The sequence below is a fragment of the Plectropomus leopardus genome, chromosome 2, assembly GCF_026936395.1.
Source record: "Plectropomus leopardus strain MGB_pleo_1.0 chromosome 2, ASM2693639v1, whole genome shotgun sequence".
In the NCBI taxonomy this organism is placed as follows: Eukaryota; Metazoa; Chordata; class Actinopteri; order Perciformes; family Serranidae; genus Plectropomus; species Plectropomus leopardus.
In genome coordinates this window covers 36,379,456-36,401,073 of record NC_142177.1, presented here as the reverse complement: position 1 = coordinate 36,401,073, position 21,618 = coordinate 36,379,456, and the positions used below count along the sequence as shown (strand labels likewise).

General features: G+C 40.1%; 2 protein-coding genes across 5 annotated transcripts in view; one reads left to right on the top strand and one right to left on the bottom strand.

Moving 5' to 3' along the window:
* On the bottom strand, nucleotides 1-15,013 carry ccdc66 (coiled-coil domain containing 66). 3 transcript variants are annotated; one of them, XM_042509992.2, is made up of 21 exons: nucleotides 14,834-15,013; nucleotides 14,375-14,433; nucleotides 13,315-13,337; nucleotides 12,930-13,169; nucleotides 11,869-12,133; nucleotides 11,642-11,783; nucleotides 10,629-10,723; nucleotides 10,251-10,312; nucleotides 9,269-9,361; nucleotides 8,939-9,073; nucleotides 8,195-8,427; nucleotides 7,953-8,037; nucleotides 7,284-7,442; nucleotides 7,035-7,113; nucleotides 5,994-6,080; nucleotides 5,176-5,404; nucleotides 4,120-4,336; nucleotides 3,950-4,002; nucleotides 3,436-3,620; nucleotides 2,208-2,326; nucleotides 1-1,735 (listed from the first exon to the last, which is right to left on the bottom strand). In XM_042509992.2, the coding sequence occupies exons 1-21, from the start codon at nucleotides 14,842-14,844 to the stop codon at nucleotides 1,634-1,636; spliced, it is 2,673 nt and encodes an 890-aa protein (XP_042365926.2). In that variant the 5' UTR covers nucleotides 14,845-15,013; the 3' UTR covers nucleotides 1-1,633. The 3 variants fall into 3 exon arrangements, with proteins under 3 accessions (XP_042365926.2, XP_042365933.2, XP_087925980.1); XM_042509999.2 differs by having other exon boundaries at nucleotides 12,930-13,166; XM_088069854.1 differs by having other exon boundaries at nucleotides 5,994-6,077; nucleotides 12,930-13,166; nucleotides 14,834-15,005.
* A 1,641-nt stretch (nucleotides 15,014-16,654) lies between these two features.
* The window catches only part of ip6k1 (inositol hexakisphosphate kinase 1), a 39,794-nt gene continuing 34,830 nt past the window's right edge, over nucleotides 16,655-21,618 (top strand). The window contains exon 1 of one of the 2 annotated variants that reach the window (XM_042510007.2): nucleotides 16,655-17,064. The gene's annotated coding sequence lies outside the window, so the exon portion shown is untranslated. Of the gene's footprint in view, nucleotides 17,065-17,104; nucleotides 17,634-21,618 lie in introns of those variants that run through there. The other variant, XM_088069876.1, reaches the window with a different exon arrangement.

Below are 21,618 nucleotides of genomic sequence, written 5' to 3'. Positions count from 1 at the left end.
TTGTTACACTTAACATTGTTTATTTGCAATAAATAAAAAACACCAACACCATATAACCAGAAAAATGACACAACGCAGGGTCATAAAGAAAAACTCCTCTGCCAGCAGGAAGCTGAAGTAAAAAAAAACAAAAAAACATCTTTCATTCATGATTTAAATAAGTGCTGTGCTCCTCTGCAGGAAGTACGCTCCGGAGAAAAAGACGTGGTGCTCCAGAGACGACGAAAAAAAAGGTAAACCTAAACACCTGTTTGGTACAGCGTGATTCTTATGGAAAGTGCATTAAAAACATCATTTTTAAATACAATCTTTACATAAACTGTTAGTGAGAACGTGTTTGTGCTGATGTGAGGTAGAACTGATGGAGCAGATTTACAGAAAACACAGATGTTTGTAGTTCGTGTTAAAAGTTTGTGCTCGTGTTGAACCTGCAACTCACATTTATCAGTGTCCAAAAAAGAAATTCAGAAATGTTTCTAGATTTTAAAATCAGGTCGAGACTGAAGGGAAATATTATTGTGACTACGATGATGTCTTTACTGTCGTAGCTGCCTGTCGTAATTAAAGGCTGAAGTTGGTATAAAACCCCAAATGTTCACTGCACGTGCACACGCTGGCTTACGTACATCGTCACCTGTGAGGCTGTCGCTTTAAAACAAACACGAAAAACAACGTGAAATTCATCAAGCAATTTGAAAAATTATAGAGTTAATATTGTCTTTTGCAGCAGCTCTTCTACAGCTAATGTCTCAACTGACAGCAGATTGTGGTAAATTAACAGGAGGAGCAACATTTGCAAAAGTAAAAGTAAGAAAAAAGCACTTTTTTAGATTTGGTGAATAGTCTTGTGTTGTTGGACTTGCTGAACAATCACTTCTGCTCTCCTGATGGACAGGGCGAGTTCACTTTGATACAATCAACTTTACTATTAAAGCTCCCAAAACTCTGCTGCTGTTTAATAATTTATGTGAAATGTGAACCTTGATGAGAGCGATCGTGTCACATTGAACATCCAGTTTCCAAAGTTTGGGTGACTGAAGGTGACACTGACAGTTTTTTTCTGTTAAATGTTCTGTATTGCAGTCAGGTCTGAGGGCGAGGACACATGCCGCATCTTTTACTGCCTGAAAAAACGCGAGGACGGACGCTGAGTGCTACTCTTTTGCTGGGAAACAGGTTGCATCTGAGGTTGCTAAGCAACCATATCCAGCATCTTACTATTGCACAAAGTTCAGAGCTGACTTGTATTTTTTCAGGCACGTGTTTTAAGCGCGTGTTACAATATTGTCTGTGACAGCTCGTAAAGCTCTGTGTAGCCCTGCAATAACATGATCAATATCTCCATAGTTTGTTAACACAGATGGATAATCAGTGAAGATATCCACCGGCTGTTGTTGGTTTTTCCTCGTCACCTGGGAACGCTTTGGTTCCATGGCGTTTTTTTGGGGCACAAAAATGCGGCATATGTACGGTCCCAAAGACTGCAGTGTCACCTATTCATCCTGACTCCGAACACACAGATCACTGTCCACGCACGCACGCACGCACGCACGCACGCACGCACGCACGCACCCACACACACACACACACACACAAACACACACACACAAACAAACACAGCTGCGGTCAGAGGTCACATGCGGTGTGTTGCAGAAGGCACCTGGAGCTCGTTGTCATGGCGCTTCAGCAGAGGATTCAGATCCGTTTCCAGCTCCCTCTGCTTCTGTAACAAACCCTGAAAACACAAACTCTGGTCTGTACTCAACACGCACATCAGTATCCTTTTTTTTTTTAAAGATCAACTTATCGGTACGTTAACGAATGGTTCGAGCGTTTCCGTGTGTTTAACACAGACTGTCGAGTCTTGAGGAAATGATGACGGTGATGTCATCAGGGTTATCTCAGCTTTGGTTTGGAAACAACAAATTTACAACAAAGCGACTGTGTTATAAAAATAAATGGCAGTGTGGAGTTTAAAAGATGTTTCTGTCTTGTGAAAATATTCCATCCAGCTGCATTATGGGAAATGTAGGATCTAGTGTTTAAAGCTTGGCCCAAACTCAGGACTAAACATGAAGACATCTGCAGCTTCCATCTGACTATGTTTTTAAAAAAAAGAGATTTTTCTTACAAGTCCATTTATGTGTTTCTCTGCTTGTGTCTTTGTGTTTGTGCGTGTGTGTGTGTGGTGTGTGTGTGTGTGTTACCTGGCGTAGCTGGGCCAGGCCTCTCAGGATCTCCTGCTGTCGCTGTGTCTGTGTGTTACGAAGCAGTTCGGGCTGGAGGAGTCGATGTGAGGCAGCAGGAGGAGACGCTGGAGGAGCTTCTGAGGGCGAGAAAGTAAAGTTTACTCACAGACGTCACATGAGAGGCAGGTGTCTTTCTGTTTCTCTAAATCATTGCTTTACTTTGTTACTGTTTTGTTACTTTATTGCTCCATCCTAGAGGAGGAACCTCTCCTCTAGTCTTTATAGTTTCTACATTTTTTCCCTTTCAAAGTGTTTTCTGGGAGTTTTTGCTCCTCAAACAGTCTGAGAACAGACAGCGGCATCGTACATCTACTCATGGACGAGCAGCGGGTTTCTCCTGACAGGCGAGAACATTGCTGGCGTCCTCCTCGGCTGAGCTGGTACGTACGCTAGATCAGTGATGCGAAGTGAGCCAGCAGTAGATGCACACTTCCTTCTGCGTAGTGATACGGTCGGTGGGTGTGGTTTGGTAGAAAGAAAATAGTTCCAACATTAAACTGCTCACAACAAGATCTGTGGATTATCTTGAGTAACCAGGTCATGATTTCTGGAAAAAGACATCGCTGTTGAGCACCACAAGCTGAGCGCCATCTCGCTCCATTACATGTGACAGAAAACAAATGTCTCTACGGCTGATATTTAAACATTCGACAACTCACACCAAAATAATCTAGACTGATACAATGAACTACAGGTAAGAAGTAAAATATACATTTCTGATTGTTGAATGTGTTAAATTGCAGGAGAAAGCCCACATTAATGTCCTTAATTTGCCTATGTTGGCCGATCAACAATCCAAAAGCTGAAGATTTTGAATTCACTGTCAGATATGACCAAGCAAAGCAGAAACTCCTCACATTTGAAAAGCTGATGTTGGAAAATATTTGGCGGTTTTGATAAAAAAAAAACAAAAAACAAAAACAAAACAGTTATTCCATTATCAAAATAGTTTCCACTGATCGACTCGTGTTTCAGCTGAACTTGCAGCAGCGTGACACTGAACACTTTCACAGCTTTATTTGTCGAGTTTCTATCATTAGCAGAGGTTTTAAAAAGCATTTAAATCTTTTGTTTGAGTTAAAGTAGAACAGCACAGTGGAAAAATACTTCATTCTGCATTCAAGTTAGTTACTAAAGTGAAAAGCACAGCTCCAATCAGAGACTTTACGGTGAGTGTGTCTGTGACCTGTGTGTGTGCGTGGTGGGGGGGTGTCAGCAGGCTCCAGTGGATCCAGACTAAAGACTTCATCAGTCCGGACGTAAGGAATAAACTCGAGGACCGGAGGAGGAGGAGGTGGAGAGGTGGAGGCAGGTGGTGGCTGCTGACCCTGAATTCTGTTTCTGACAGCAGGGACGGGAGGAGAGCGCCCCCTGGAGGAGACGACGAACACAGGCGTCACCTCACAACACACAAAATCACCATCAACCAAGCTGCTGACAGGTAGGTTTGTATTTAGACCTTTAAAATGAGGTTTTACTAACATTTTCTCCCATCTTAGATACGGCGCTTTAGCCAGTTTAAAGGCCAAACTGGTGCTTTTTTTGTTCTAGAAACAAACCTCTTATTCCACTCCAGCACTTTGCTTGTTTTAAAGATTTTAACGTGTTTTATTTGACATCTTCAGGTTGAAACTCTTCCTCTCTTAGTATTGGTTGTTTTAATGTTTTTTTTAAGGACATCTGCAGTCAGAGCTGCTCACCTTTCGCTGCTGACGGCTGCAGAGACGCTGTGTCCTCTGGAGACACTGTCCACCTGGAACAACAGTCAGTAAAATTACTCAGCAGAAAGTTGCAGTTGGGAACAAACGTTTGTGACTCTAAATTCTTAAGTTTTAGGTTGAATTAAATTTAGTGAAAAGCAGCCTCCTACCCTCCTGGTGGGACTGGTTCTGGTCTGTGTGGGGTTGGAGCAGAGACGAGGCTCCTGGTGCTGAGGAGGAGGAGGAGGAGGAGGGTCGCTCCTGAACAGACAGGTCTTCTCCTGCAGAGCGAGGAGCTCCGCCTGCCTCCTCTGTCGACTCTCCTGTCTGTTCCTCTGCAGAGCGGCGGGGTAACGCTCCGAGGCTGGAACGAACCGACGGCTCGGCCTGCAGGACCAAAGTGCAGGTTAGAGCTCTCGATCTTCATCAGTGATCCTGTTTGAATTTCCTTACATAATGAGTTTCATATTTAAATTATATTCAGTTTTTTTAATGCTTAAATTTCACCTTTTATCAATATTTACTATGTGCTGATACTCTGTATAAACAGGCTGATGCATTTCCAAAGCTGCTATGAGCATGTGGAAGTTATATATTCTGTCCACTAGAGAGCATTTCAACATTACCAGAGAAACATCTGGAACTACCTGCAGGTAATAGATTTCTTTCTAAGTAGTAATTAAGTTTTGGCACAAAATTAATCACATTAACTGGTTAATTTTAATTAACATTTTCAATCTCACATCGCTTCTTAAATGGTCAGGAGGGGCGATCTCCGTGGGTGCATGTCTGATTTTGTACGGTAATGTTCTCACATTGAACGTGAGATTGTGATTTAGAAAACCTGATTGTTCATCGAGTGTGACAAAAAAAGTTTTGTTTTTTTTTTTATACGCAAGAAGGCTGAGGCAGAGAGCTCGAGATTCACTTAAGTTGGCTAACACATTTATTTAAAAAAAACAACAAACAAACAAAAAACACACACACACATTTAAATAGTAATTCCAGCATTCTTAGTTTTTCCTTTTTTTTAACTGCTTGATTTTTTTATTTGACTTTCCCGTTCTCTCCAACAGCCCTGGTAGCCTACAGGGAAGCAAAGTAAATACCAGCTGAAGGCAATATAAATTAGGCATTTTTAACTTGAGAGGATTGAATAAGAAACTAAATTTTCTATATAATGAAACTAAATTGATCATCTAAACATGAGACGGGTGTGTTTCTACCTCTGTGTGTTCCACTCCGGCTTCCTCTTGTCCTTCCTGCTCCTGTCTGTCCTAGCGAACGCTTCATACGGGTCTCCTCCTCCGCCTCCCTGCACGCAGATGTTCTCCTTGCCCGTTCTCACCGCTCGGCTCCTGCCGTTTGGAGGAGCAGCAGACGGAGCAGGAGGCTGCTGGTACTGCGCAGAGACGTCAGGAGTCTCAGCTCTGGGAGGGAGAGATGGAGCTGCTTCTGTGGAGAAAAGAAAAGGTGTGTGAGGATTTTCAGCTCTTTAAGAGTACATCAGCATTAACCCCCAAATATTAAACCACGTTTCACTGCGAGACACGAGACAGAGGTTTGTCTCATCCACAGTTTATCGGGAGTGGATAAATGTTAAAACATCAGTTTGACATTTCATGGTCAGAGGGTGAGTGACAGCAGAGACCTTTTGTTGCCTCTAACTCTCTGTGATCAATCATTTCAAATGTTAATAAAGCTGAGCACACAGCAAAGCTGTGCAATGACATTTTACTAAATCAATCACAAAATAATAAGTGGATCAGAGCGTGACACAGTAGCTTAGGATATTACACAACAGAATGGGTGAAGTGTAAATGAAAATAATGAAACAATGAGGTCAGCCGAACATAAACAGTTCAAAACATCTTCAGAAAAACAATCTGGAAACATCAGAGTGGACACAAATCATTTTCACAATTAAACAGCATTTAAAAAATAGACAGCTTAGTGTGAATGCAGTCTTAGTACTTAGTAGTAGTAGTAGTATCAGCAATAACAGGAACAGTAATCGTGGTGTGTGTAGTAGTATTTGAGTTACCCGTCTGTACAGCAGTGTCTTTGTATGAGGAGGCTGAACTGCTGACGTCCTTCTTCTCCTCCAGACTCTCACCCTGACCTGTAACTGCTGAACAAACACACACACAGTCAGAGGAGTAACAACCTGCTTATTAACAGCTCCGTCAAAAAGATGAGATGGCTTCATTTTAACAACAGTTTGAGACTCAATGAGGTAAAACTCTGATATTTCAGAAAAAGTTTTTTTGTTTTTTTTAATGCAGTTTTGTAGAGCAGAACTTTTGCCTTTTCTTCATCTCCCATAAATCAGATTTATTTTGTGACCCTGGAGCTGCCAGACGCCGAGGTTACACACCACTGGACTAAACTAGTCAGCTGCAGGGATGGAAATCACCAGAAGCCCCACAATACAATATTATCACGCTACTTAACTCACGATACAATGATACCACGATTTTAAGTATTGCGATAACATATAGTATTATATATATCAAATTATTACCTTTTTTCATTTTTGAATTTTGTCCCTAAAGAAAAACTATTTTTATTGCAGCCAAAAGTATCCAGTGAAAAAGCAATAGAATTTATTATCCTATTAGACTACCAAGAGTTCAACTTTACATAATAAAAATCGATTCTCTGCATCTGTGTATTGGTAGAATATTGCATCACAAAATATTGTGATACTATGCTGTATCGATTCACCCCCCCACTCTTAGTTGTAAATAAAGTAGCTAAAATTGGCTCCACCCTGAGCAGCTACAACAGTAAAACACTGATCACACGTTGATGCATCAGTTTTAATAATTTCATGATGTCATACGTAATGATGTATCAGTCACAGGGGTCACTTTAGTACTTGATGATACTTTTGCAGTTTTATTCAGGTAGGATTTTGGATACAGAACATTTACTTGTGATGGATTTTACTTTGTTTAATTAAAGGAACTGTGCACCAAACAGGTCAGGCGTGAAAGCACGAAAAGCTGTTTTTAGGGTCAGTTTTTCACCGTGCAGATGTTTTAGTTTGTTATTGTAGTGCTGCTGCAAAAGTTCTGCTCACCGCTGAGCTCCAGTGTCTCCGGATTTCTTTCGCCGTTGTTGTTCCTCTGTGGCTGCTCTGACTGATGGCTCGACTGCAACTGTTCACACACACACACACACACACACACACACACACACACACACACACACACACACACACACACACACACACACACACACACACAACCCAGCAAATTGATATTTTACTCTCATCAGAAAATGGTTAAAATCTGCAGCATTTGTGTGTGTGTGTGTGTGTGTGTCTGACCTTCTGCCTCTCCCTCTGTGTGTCCAGCTCATACTGTCTCTCCATCATTTCTCTCTCTACCGCCACCCTCCTCTCTTCCTCCTCCTCCTCTTCTCTCCTCCTCGCCTCTTCCCGCTCCCTCTGCTGCCGACGCTCTTCCATCTGGGCCTCAATCGCTCGCTGAATGGGGGAGACAGTAACATGGTTAGGTCCCCGCGGATCCTTAAAAAGTCCTTAAAGGCATTGAATTAATCAATCTAAAAAAAAGGCCTTAATTGGTCTTAAAATATCCTAAATTAATTTTTCATTATTCTTAAAAGTGCAAACACATAAAAGGTACAATTTTATTAATCTTTTTTTCTGACATTGCATTGTTAAAGCTCAAAATAACAGGTAATTTAAAAAAGGAAAAGGAATAAACCCACAGAATACAACTAGCATTGCTGTGATGTTTGTGAATATTTGGGCAAATTTTCTCCCTAACCCTTAGTAACTGGTGTGAGGTCTTTCTTTGTTTTTCTCTTTCCCCCCAATTTTGGTCATAGTGAAATCAGTCTTGAATTTCATTTTGAAGGTCACTGAAAAAGTCTTAAATTCCACTTGCTGTGAGCTGTAGGAACCCTGAGGAAGCTAGATGATAAAACCTCACTGTGTTCCTCCTCCTCCTCCTCCTCCTCCTCCTCCTCCTACCTGCTGCTCCAGCTGTTTGAGCCTCCTCCTCTCTCTCTCCTCTATCTGGGTGGGGTCCAGCAGGGCGGTCATGGTCCTCAGATAGCTGGGCGAAGCACAGGAGAACAAAGAACGTTTACTTATGTATATCTGGATTTCTGATTCACTGCATCTCAGATACAGTCGGGTGAAGTGATCACAGATCGCCCTGATTGGAAGCTTTTTTCGTCCAGATCTGTCCATACACGTATCGATCGTCTCACCTGGCTTTGGTCCGATATCCGCTGGTTGTGTCTATGCTGACTCCTCCGACGCTCTCTGCTCCACAGCTGCTGGTGGCCTCCCAGACCAGAGACAGGCTGGAGGACGGCTCCCAGTCCCCTCGCTCAGAGCCGATGGACGGAGCTGCAGGTGGAGCTGAAGGAGCTGCAACGTGGACCAGAGGCCGTCTCTGCAGAGAGTCAAAGTGTGCGGCCCAGAGCTCGTGGTCCTCCCTCTGCAGGGACACGTTCAGAAAGTAAGTGATGAAAATGAATCACCAGCTTATGTGAAACACCGTATACATTAACCCTTTGAAACCTGAGTACCTGAAACCTGTTTTCTGTCAAAAACATGAGAAAGGAAAGAAGAAATGACCCCAAAATATAGCAAGAAATTAGTGAAGAAACAAATAAGTAAAATAGAAATAAAATAAAAGAAAATAAAGTTTAAAAAAAAGGAAATTACCTGAAAGAGGTGCTTTAAAATTATAATAATTTTGTACCAAAATTTTAATGATAAGTATTTTTTTTTCCTTAGACATTTTTCCCTAGCTTTTTAAAAATAATTTTCTATTTCTACAAATTTCTTGCAATTTGTGGAACGTTTCTCACCACTCTTTGCCTTTTTTTTCCATGTTTTGGAAAATCTCAGGCTTCAAAGGTTTAAATACTTGTGAAGACGTCTAAAAGAAGAAAAGTCGCTCCTGGTGTCAAAGGGTTAACATGTCGACCGTGTCTCTGCTGTACCTGGTTCTGCAGCAGCTTCTCTCGTCTCCTGCGTTCGGTCGCCTCCTCTCTCTGCTGGTCCAGCTCCTCCAGCCAGCGTCTCCTCTGCTCCTCTCTCCTTTCAACACCCAGCACCTCCTCCATGGGCGTGACCTCCTGCAGAGACACAGTTCAGGTAAAATTTAAAAGAAAAATGCAAACAAAGGAGCATGTGAGCGTCACTGAGTCAGCAGTGTGGAGGGATGAGAGAATACAGTGTTTTGTGTTCATGAGGAATCAAACAAAAAGAGGTCGATCTGCACTGTTCAGATATGCTGCTGCCAAGTTTCTTATTTCACTTTTCATATTTACCCCGAGTCTGAGGCTGGATCTGATGGCTGCAGGCTGATCTCTGTGGCTGACGAAGCTCTGAACTGAAAACACACTCTCTGCGTCCTCCTCAGCCTAAAACACACAGATTATGAAATATCTCATAAAAGGAAATGTATGTCTGTAAACTGTAAAACTGTCTCTAAACTTGATCCGCTCCTCTTCAGTTTAATTGAATTGAATTAGTTTTTTATTTAAAAGGTACAAAGCATATTAATGAACATCAGCATAAAATACAAATGTGAATATGACAGAGTTAGCAGGGCTGCTAATTTACATCGGCAGTCTCTTGAAAGGTAACACACAATAGAAACATAAAGAAAAAGAAGAAAAGAAACAACAATTCATACAGAGGACAAAAGTGCAATAACAGTAGCCAAATAAACTGCATAGCATAAAGTGTATGATATAAAGTGCCGTATCCTTGTGCAAAGTGCAAAACTCAACATGTGTTGGTTGCACGCATGTATAATGGAGCTATATTGCAGATGACTTAAATTACAGAATAATAAACCTTTAGTTTAAATGACACCCTAATATATTTAACTGAATGTATGAGTGAATATTTTTTTCTTATTGATGTAAAACATTCAACACAACCTCCAGAAATGTTCCTCCTGCATAAAAGTGCCTCTTACCTCTCTGATTATAAGCAAAACAACAGACTAAGAAAAAGTGAATATCTTAGTTTAAGTACTTAGTCTAAGTAGGGTTAAATTGATTAGAATTAGTCAAACCTAATAATTTCTTACAAGTTTTATCACTAAAAACAATTTAACCAATTATAGGGAAACACACTTAATACAAATTTGCCTTAACAGTTAGATAGAAACAAACGTATCCACGTTTCAGTATGAGGAGTGTTTTTTTATTCCATAAACAAAGCTGTCAGTTGTTCCCAAAGTGACAAAAACAACCCACAAATTGAAACCTGAGGCATCAAAAGCTGAAATATCGGCCTCACCTGGAGTCTGCCAGGAGCCGAATGCTGCTGCTGCTGCTGCTGCTTCAGGGCCACTTGTTCATCTAAAACACATACAATAATAATTAGTTAAACAGGATTACTCTGATAAAGTGCTGCACATAACTATTATTTTTTTATTTTCAGTTAGTTATCATTTTTGATTAATAATTCATGTGTGAATGATTACAACATTTAATTTATTTGGAGGAATGCTGTGTGGAATTAGACATTTAGGTTGGGGAGCGGATTATCTTTTTTGTCAGCATGTTTTGATGAGTTTGAATACCAGTTAATGATGGTGCAAAATTAAAGGTGCGTGCGTGCGTGCGTGCGTGCGTGCGTGCGTGCGTGCGTGCGTGCGTGCGTGCGTGCGTGTACCTAGTTCTCTCCTCCACTGAGCCTTCTTGGCGTCGATGGCCGCTCTGCTGTCTGACTGTCGCTCCTCCAGCCAGCTGAACGGACATCCAGACAACCTAAACAACAGCAGCAACAACATCCTGCTTTTAAAGAAATACTTCACCCCACAAAAAACATTTTTTAATCGGACAGACACCCCATGATGCGTTGAATTTGCAAAGAAACCATTCTTCCGAAGAATACAAAAAAGGTATCAACTCTTAATGAATTGAAGTCATAGGCCACAATGTCTAAAAACAAGGAAATATAGGCTACTGTCCAGGGTGGCCCTTGCGATATAGGAGGTCGCCTCACACTGGAGGGGTGCCGCTGGTCCCGCTCAAAAAAAAAAAACAAACCCAAAAAAGGGTAATAATTTGCTGCGCCCGTTAGCGCTCTTTCTTCTACATTGAAAATGAACAAATCCAGGCTGCACAGTGAGACCTGAGAGCGCTGCCGGTGTCTTCGCCGGTGTCCACTCTGCTCTCATTCTCTGCCTGTGCTTCGCCAATGTCCGCTCCGCTCTCTTTCTCCGCCGGTGTCTCCTGCTGGTATGCCCCGCCTCCACAACCATATATATATGAGTGACATCATTTGAAAGAGAGCAGACTTGGACCCAAGTTTCTACTAAGCAACACAATTTTTTTCCTTTTTTTTGGAGCGCCTGGATTTCCTTCCTGTTAACCCATTTGGTTGTCGCTTTCCATGAAACAAAAAGTGTATTTAAATTTTTTTAAATTTAAGTGTTCAGGAGTCTTGTACATTTATTGTTATCGGCTGAAAAAATATTTCTATTTGTCTTTCAGTAATTCAGAGCCTGTTGATAAGATGAGGTGAGGTCAGAGAATCCTTTGTTAATCCCACAACAGGGACATTTTCATTGTTACAGCAGCAGACATCAAAGCAGGTATGTACAAGATAAATAAAGCAAAAAGAACAATATAAATATTAAAAACAAGACACAAAACTCAACAATTTAAAAAAAGGCTGCTAACCTGTTGTCTTTATCCTGTGATCTTCCAGTTATATCAGCTCCTCCTCCTGTGTCTTCCTTCTTCATCTCTCCTCCTCCTCCTCCTCCTCCTCCTCCTCCTCCTCCATTCCTGGAGGAGCCAGATTGTGACTCTGTCTGATTTCCTAAAAGAGAAACAGACATAAAGTTGTACATTATATTGACAAGGAGGGAGCATCTATAGTCTGATGATGTCTGCGCTGTAGTCACCATCACTCCCGCTGCTCCGGGTCCCGAGGTCCTCCGGTGGTCGTTGGCTGCGGCTGGAGATCTGGACTGTGTTGAGGAGCCTCTGAAGCTGCTCACTGGTCAAACACACCACGCTGTCCTTCAGTCCTGCGTCCCCCCTGGCCAGCGTGTCTTTTAGTCGCACCTTTCCGGCCTCTGGCGTCTGGCTGTTTTGAGGCTGAGCTGTTTTCCCGTTGGCTCTCAGGGAGCCGACAGTAGTGTTGTGTTTGTGTTTGTCTGACTTCACCTTCACACACACACAGTCAGAGGAGATAAATGTACGTCAGAAGACGAACGGCCGAGGGTGGAACAAAGAGATGTGGCAACACTTAACTTCCAACAGCTCAAAATCAGAAATCATACTTATCGATTCTGACCTAATCTTACAGCCACGTGTCAACAAAGTTTTCCGGTCTGGCTTCATGCATATTCGAACCATCTCCAGAAATCAAATCATCTCTCTCACTCAGACAGAAAAAACTCATTCATGCACTAATTTTCTTCAGACTGGATTACTGTAACTCCCTCCTCTCAAGCATAAAGTGAGAAATCACTTTCCCGAATCCAGCTAGTTCAGAACGCAGCATCTCGGCTTCTTGCTGATTTTAACAGACGACATCACATCACCCTTATCCCGGCTTACCTCCACTGGTTCCCAGTTTGTTTTAGAATTGACTTTAAAATTTTACTGATCACTTTTAAAGCTCGTCTGGATCTAGCCCCGAGCTACGTAACAGAATTGTTGACTCCTTATGAGTCAGCAGCCAGAGATCCTCAGGTGACCGTGCCTTTGTCATCGGCTTTGGAACGAGATCAGGAGATCAGGCTGGCAGAGTCAGTGACTTCTTTTAAATCACTTCTCAAATCCTACTTTTATAGACTTGCTTTTAAGTGATGTCATCTTTTTATTTATTTTACCTTTTTAATTTATGTTTTATCTATTTTATTGCCTTTAATTTGTGGTTTGATTGCTTTCATTGTTTCAGTTGTTTTTAAAGGTGCTATATAAATAAGGTTATTATTATTTTTAGGATTATTACCACCTTGGCCAAAACTTTGACGCTGCCCCCTTTGTGATTCTCATGTGCCCTGGACGTAGTCAGAGTGGAGCTCCTCCCCCCGGCCGTGGAGGTGGTGTTAGCTGCTCCTCCTGCCTTGCTCTTGGTGTCTTTGTGCCTCCCTGCCAGCTGCCGGGCTGGACGCTCCTCTCCCTGCACCTCCTCCACACAGGACGGCTGCCTGGAGCTCAGGATGTTCGCCGCTCTGGGCCTGAAGGACGGCTGCTGTGGTCGAGTTAAATGAAATCACACCAGACAAAAACTATAAAACACCAGGAGAGTTTTACATCAACCTGTGTCAATATAAATATAAATATATATAAATATAAATATGCACTGCTACATGTAAAGTTGTAACATTATTTCCTACCTTTGCTGGATTCTTCTCAACACCTGCAGTAGAAGAAATAGACGACAGTGAGCCGCCATGAATATTACACCTCATTCACTTTACGTATATCTTTATACGGCTGTGCACTCTAACAACAAATTATTTGGCTCAACAACAACAACAAAAAATTAATGCAAAGGTTTGCATCAATCTTTCTGAGTTAAGACAACTTCTAAACTACATTGAGTTAGGGGAATTAGCTTCTCTATAATCAAAGGCATTTTTAAGTAGCACTTAATAACTGATAGCAAAACTCAAATTTTTAACAAAGAAAGTAAGAAATGTCCTTTGTGTCATAGCTGTTTGTCCTGCAGGTCCCTAACACAGTCTAACTGTCTGAATTAGTCCCGGCGTTTTAAGTGGTCAGGGGAGAGGACTTAAAATCCTGAACTGAAGGTGGAAAAGTTAAACTATCGAGCCAGTTTCATTACCTACAACTTCAATTTTGTTTTAAATCAATTAAAATACAAATTTGAGTTAAAATTTCACATATTGTTAAGTTGATGTAATTATCAACATTATTATGTTAACATAAGTCATCAAAATTTTGTTTGCAACTTAAGTGTTTATCTACATCAATAAATTAGAATTTTTGTTTTGAAACCATACATTTAATTAGGCAATGGTGATACGTCCCCTGAATTGTATAATATGCATACAAAAAAAATCTGAAAATGTCACAATGTGCAGACCAATCACCTAAAAGTGTTTTCTTTTTAACATTAATCCTTCTAGAATAAAAGATACTTTTACAGCATAGACATATTTAGCTTACATATAAGTAATGTGAAACATTTGGCAAAATTAAACATATTTAACTTACAATGAAGCATCATTGCTTAACATAACATAAACACTTTAGTCGAAACTGTTGTCAAAATTTTACTAGTTAATTTTTTGCCACTGACTGATCGGCTTATCACTTCTGCAAAGTTCAATTCAGTACATATTTATTAACTGAGATCTGAAAGTAAGCACCTAATGAGACATACAAATGAGTGAGTGAAAATATAAGATTATGGATGCAGAAAGGTCTCACCATGACTGAGTAAAATCAACTTAGGTTTCCCATTTTCAAGTTCAAACAGCAGACCGTCTCTGTTCACAAAAAGAGGAAATATTTGAGCAAAAATTAAACACAATGACATAAAAGAAGAAAGCAGACTAAATATTTGACTGTGTAAAGTAACAGCTTTAAATTGTCTTGTGTTTTTATTGCATTTTAATGCTATTTTGATGCAAAATAATGTCCTGATTTAGTATTTGACTTCGTGCTGGGCAGCATATTTTATATTAAAGGTTGAACCACAGCGACTCACTTATATTATCTGCACTCTGCACGTTTATTCAGTAATGCTGTGTGATTAACATAAAACACACGTTTTATTGTCCACAGTTTGATTTTAAGCAATAATAATCCGGGAGCATTTCACTGCGACACACGGTCAGTTATCGTTAGCTTAGCTAGCTGGTCACTAAAAAAAAAACACAAACTCACCCGAGATTCATACCGACAGATAATATCCACCGACACCGAGACGGCACCGCGTTTACCGACAACCTTTTAACAACAAAAACAAACCGTCTCAATCATTAATGAGCTAATAAAGGCGCTTCAGTGCAGCTCCGGACGGACCGCACTGCAAATCACGCTCCACTTCCTGGTTGTTACATTGTGTACGCTGGTTGCTGACAACGACCAAGAACGGCTTCACTGATTGGCTAATTCATTTTAAGTGTAAAATTAACAGCCAATCAAGCGTCTGTATTTGGACGTTTACGTTAGGCGATGTTGCCTTCGTGGTAACTGAGAATTTATTTGACATTACAGAAGAAATTAGCCACAATATAACGATTAGCCTAATTTACGTTATTATTAATACTAATAATTATTATTAGTAATTAGTTCATATTGTTAGTATATTAGTAATAAGTCAATGATTGGCTATTAGCAGAGCTCTTTAAGGGTTTATTCTAATACACTGGCTATGAGTAATCAGCCTACGTACGTTACCAAACTCTAACTGCCAAAAAGCTCAGTGAAGGCAACTGTCTATGAGAAAATATGAATTTTAGGGACTGTTCTTTAATTTTCAAATGAGGAGGGTGGCTTGGGTGTGACTTAATTATTGCTATCATTTATTCTTTATTTATTTATATATATATATTTTAGCTTTTTGTTTTTTGGCCTGCCCTAAGTGACTCGAGGAAATTCATGACCCTCCTTACACCATAAATTAATGGTTAAATCTTAAAAACTGACCCTTTGATGTTTGAAAATTAAAAGACGAAAACGAAATCCTGGAGAGTAAAAAAGTCTTTGTTTTTTTACTCTTGTAGTGCGTGCTGGTTAGTTCATGCAAATGGTTTAGTTTTGGCAAAATTTTACATGAGACATAGAATATAGTGATTTCGATTAAATATCACTATTTTAAGCTCATATTTGGTTATTTTTTATTAAAGGAAGCGTTTTTTCTTCATAAAGTTTTTAAGAAATGTTGGAAATCCAATGACAGTTTGTGTTTTCAGTTTCTGTTAAAACACAAACTGTGTTTTAAAACACAAACTGTGTTTTAACATAAAATACCACCATTTACACTTGTATGCCTCTCTCCTAAGCCAAAGTAAAAACACATAAGTCCCTCCCCACTGTTTTTTTTTTTTTTTAGCATGCCTTCTACTTTTTACACAAACCTCTCTTCTCATTAAAAAAAACCAACAAAAAAAAACAACAAAACAATCCCTTTATTGAAAAAAGTACATTGTGAAACTGGGCTTGTGGAACATGGGAATATGGTTTATATTTAAACTACAATATATACTTTAGAAACACCGTAGTAATATACACAAATGAATGCAAAATTTGTACTTTCTGTTTTGGTGTAGCTCATGAACTCGCTCTAATCCCCTTTTATGATTACAATGAGAAATTTAAGAAGAAATTACCCCCAAAATAGCAAGTAAATTACATGAAAAAAAACCAAAAAAAAAAACCATTGCAAATAAGACTTGGAAAGACTACTAAAAAAAAGATAATACTTTGACATAATTTTAAATACGTAATTAGGATAATGATATAGTTTTTTTTAATTCTAAATATACTAATTTCCTGTAATCTGTGGAGCATTTCTTTCCAAATTGCTCATCACATTTCCCCCCTATGTTTGTTCAAGTACTCAGGGTTCAAAGGGTTAAAAACTTGTGAAAGACGTCTGAAAGCAGCATAAGAGAAGTGATGCGGCACCAGGTCTTGTGGGGTTAATTGAAATAAAATTAAAATTAAATTGCATGGAGCCCAGCTGGGGTTACTGTTGCACCAGAAATATCAAGTAATATGTCCCTTGGATGAACCGTGTCTTTATTATATGACTATATATATTATTCATTAGCGCCACTGTTGAGCGCGTGCATCGTGGACGCCTGAAATTTGGATAAAGTCCCACAGCCGGTGGAGGAGGAGGAGGAAGAGGAGGAGGCAGTATGAGGGCTGTAGAGCCGGCTGCGGCCTGTAGGTGGCGCCGAAGCCCCGCCGTCATGTAAATGAACTGTAAAAGCCAAACAGGCTGCGTTAGCTTCACTGTAATGACGTTAGCCTCTTGGATGTTTTTTTTCCGCCGTTAATGAGTTTGGATACCGGGGACCGACATCCATGAACCTCTCCGGTCATCTGAAGCACAACCACGGTGACCTCCACGAAGTCAGCTCAGCGTCCTCCGGGCGATCCTTAAGGTATGTTGTTGTTGTGACAGCTCGGTGCCTCTAACCGGAGAGACTGCGTAACGTCAAACCGTTATGTTAGCTCCGGAGCTAGCGTTAGCATGCGAGGCTACTCAAACGGTAGATAAGTGTCGAACTAACGGCAGTGTTTGACGGGACACCGATAAAAGAAGGAAGACGGGATTGTAAATCGAGATGACACGAAGCGGTGGGGAGTTTTTCCTCCATTATCAGCTGATTTAAGATGAGTGTTAGCCGATTTAGCTAGCTAGCGTGTTGTCAGGCTAAGGTCAAGAGGCTGGCCAGTCTGACAGCTAACGCTAACTAATATGGTACCCGGGAGGCTATAAACGTGTTATGTGGCAGCTAGCCATACTGACACCCGTTAACGGCAACACAGACTACCGTTATGATCACAACGACTGTGGAAGCTGGGCTGGTGTCGTTTTAAAAATTAAGACATGGGTCCCTAAAAGTTTTATTAGCTCGCAGCTAGCACGGTGTAAATATAATTACGGTCTTAATAGAGGAGGTTGTACGCTGGATTCCGGTGGACTGACTGGAGTAATGTACCGACACAGGTTAGTAGATTGTTATTTCTACATGACATGGTGACAGAGAGAGTTTTTAGGCTTTTACAAGGTTTAATCGGGTAGCTTCTGTTGCACTGGGTGTGCTGATGACCATGCTGCTGTGTGTTGTCATACAACTGATGCAGGACTGCCTTATCATGCTGCTGACCATAATGTTAGTAAATAAACAGACAGCCATTCATCAGTTTAGGCACCTCTCTGGTTTTACCGATGCATAATGTGCATCCGGTGGCTTTATGGAGGATGTGATTTGAAATTGAGTTTGTTGAAAATGTTCTAGTCCAAGTCATAATGTACAAAATGTACAGTAGTAGCCAGCTTCCAGAGAATAAAACTGTCACAAATTGTGTACGTAATGCTCAACAAAGAAAGGGATAGGAAGACCACACATGGCATCGTACAACCATAACAAAAGGTAGCAAACAATCAGTATTGAGCTTTGGACATGTCTTAAATGCCACCTAGTGTAAACAACCCAGCAAGTTAGTATTATAAATCTCATATTGTGTGCTCATGAGAGTGCAAGACATGATTAGTGGAAAGGGAGGGCACACTAAATACTTCTAACTTTAGCCTGTTGAAGTTGTTTTTTACATATTTTTGTTACAGACATATTTTTATTGTTTTTTGAAAACTTACAAACAGCCACACAGCATAATAGAAGGAAAAGAAGTAAAATAAAATGAATACATATGAACAAACAGGCATACATGAACACATGTTTACATTTTTTAGGTTTAATTTCAGTAAACAACAATCACACAAATTACTCATGGCATTGAGATTTTCTTGAAGACAGGTTATGTCAGTGTCTTTTAAGTATTTTAAATGTTTTTGTGTCATCTGCAAAAAGATATGCATTAGATTGTATCACACTTGGTAAATCATTTATACAGACAACAAAGATGGTTTGGGGTTCTTTTTTTTTTGGCCTATATATCCTGCTGAAAACAACCAGTCTTTCCTCTGTCACTCAAACCAGTCAGCTTAGTTCTCTTTAAACTGTTTAACAATATTGTCAACAGTATATGTGAATTTGCATTAACAGCTAATCAGTTGTGGTTTTTGCAGGGGATGTCAAGGACATGTGTCCAAAGCTCCATGTTCAAAAGTTTGGGATTGTAATCACTAGAGAGTTCTATAGAGTTTAGTTTTCTTAGTAATAATCAGCGTAGTAGCTACAGAATTATTACCTGTTAAATAAGCCACACATTGCGCCTATTCTCATTTTTTCTAATCCTCAGAACTCTTCTGGATATGTGCTAATTAGGTAGGGCTGACCCGGATGCTTCAAAGCTTAAATCGGCACTGGTGTAATTGAGATCCAAATCAGTATTCAGATCCTTAATTTTATGTTTTCTTTGTCTTTTTCACTGGCAAAGTAGTTGAAAAAATTTAAAGGCGGTGGCCAGTGTCAGACCTGAGCAAAGTCAATGTTCTCAGCACATTCATTGCAATTAAATTTTGCTATCTGTTTAGGAAAAGGAACAGGTGTGACAAAATTCAGCCGACCTGTGGCATTCAGAGTTATTAATAAGTTACAGAAACATTGCATGCAATAATCCACATTCCACCTTCTTTTCCCTCTTATAATTACTCCCCCTCTCTCGCACACACACGCCATGACAGGAAGTCTGACTAAAGTTGTGGCGAGTTCAGGGGGTCCAGTTGCCTCCCATCCATTTGAATATTCCTACTGTTTGAAGATTTCAAAACATTTAGTGTTACAATTTTATATTGATTGCGATGAGAAAGAAAAAAAATGTAAGTGTTTTGGTTTCATCTTGCCAATACCTGATACATTTAATAAGTTCAATATTTGAACTAATTCTGATCCAGTGTATTACATTGGTGCCATAAACAAGAAATTTAAACAGTGGGCCAAAAATTTGAAGTAAATTTAATTTTCTTTTTATCAGCATTTTCTGTTCAAGGGATACACCTTGACTTTTCCTTATCCATTATCATCTTGACAAAGTGGAAATGACTTAACCTGCACCGTCTTCTGCAGAATGTAAACAATCCTCAGCCAGTCTTGGCGTCTTTACCTATAAGATCAGTGAGCGGTGTACCATTGCCAAACTATAAATAGAAATAAAAAAATACATGTGACCAAGGTCTGTTGGCTTCCTGAAGTATAATTTAGACCTTAGTCTATAATTTGATAATTTAGCCTTTTCCAGCAACCAACCAACATTTGAAGAGCTTCTAACCAAAACATCAAATTCTCCATTCAGTCTTAAGCAAGGACCAAGGAAAGTGTTGCCTGTGCCTTTGGTTTGAATGGAGAAGGATATGTAGGTTAGCTGGATAACTTTGGGCTTAAGCCTGGCTTTTTGGTTCCACAAAAATGGTAAATTTTACATGATGGTGATCATGATTATGTTTTGTGCAGACCACAGGAAGAATGGTTGCTGCATTGTCTACAGCTAATGGAGATCCTAATACATGACACAAAATCCTAAAAGGGTCCAAAAGACGTCACAGTCAAGGATTGTAAATGCTACCAGTGCTCTGTGCTGGTTATAAAACAGGGCCTCTAACAAATAGTTATTTACTACAGCAGCAGTAATCAATACAACATCCTATTGCATAAAAGTGGCTGATAGTTCGATTAGAGTGCTCAGTGTAGACCAGTGAAACTCAACCGACGGCCTGTGGGCCAAATCTGGCCCCTGATAGGGTGCTGTGTGGCCCCCTAACCATTTTCTAATTCACCATTAAAATAAAGTGATTGACACTTGGAATTTGTTTTTGTACTTCGAGTGAACATTTGCCAAAGTGCATAAACAGCATCAAAATAGGGCTTGTTTAATTTAAAAAAGTGCCAGTGGAGCATCCCCCGCACCCCCGACAGAGGTCCTAGCTAAGCCCCTAATTTCCCATAATTCTAGAAATGTCCTAAAATCCTAGAAATATCCTGAAGTCCTGGATATGTCCTAAAATCCTAGAAATGTCCTGAAGTCCTGGATATGTCCTAAAATCCTAGAAATGTCCTAAAGTCCTGGAAATATCCTAAACTCCTAGAAATGTCCTAAGGGCTAGAAACGTTCCTAAAATCCTAGAAATCTCCAACAGTCATGGAACTGTCCTAAAATTCTAGAAATGTCCTAAAGGCTCGGAAATGTCCTTAATCCTAGAAACATCCTAAAGTCCTTGAAATGTCGTAAAAGCCTAGAAATGTCCTATAATCCTATAAACATTAATAGGGCTTTTGTGACTGGGCCCTGTCCTCTTTTCATTTTGCAAGTGTCCCTCATTCAAAGCAAGTGAAGTACCCCTGTTGTAGACTGTTGTATTCATGGTCCATCAGTGCAGCCTTGAGGAACATTAGGTGACCTCATGAATAGAAAGTCTTTTATAGAAGAAATTAGGGGGCAGTATCACAGAAATGACAAGTATTCACTCTGTAAAGTAATGACAGCCAGCAATCAGTTTTTTAAGTGAAAAAAGAAAGATGTCTTTTGAAGATTACAGTTTATTCAAACGGTCACCTTTCTACAGTATTAGGGACACTTGTAATATCTAATGCAATCCTGCACTGCAGCTCAGGCATAAATTCTACTTTTAAAAGGATATTAATGTGCATTAACTTGAGTGCATTTTATTGTGTTGTTTTTAATATTTAAAAAAAAGAAATATGGGGGGAAAGCACAGTTATGCAAGTGCCACTATTTTGACCAAAACCTTCTGACTTGATTTAAAGATGAGCCTTGTTGACATGAAAGTCTCATCAGCTGACTGAAATGTCGTGAGTTTGGGTTGCCGCGGTAACGCCACAGTCTTGGGTTAGTGGTGAGACAGGAACCCATATGGTAGACATGTGTGGTCTTGGTGGTTGTTTTGACTGATCTGAGCCGTTGTCTCACTCAGACAATTGTTAATAGGACGGATTGTTCTTCTGGTTCTGAGTGTGTGTGTGTGTGTGTGTGTGTGTGTGTGTGTCGCTCAACATCTGTTGAGTTGTGTCAGG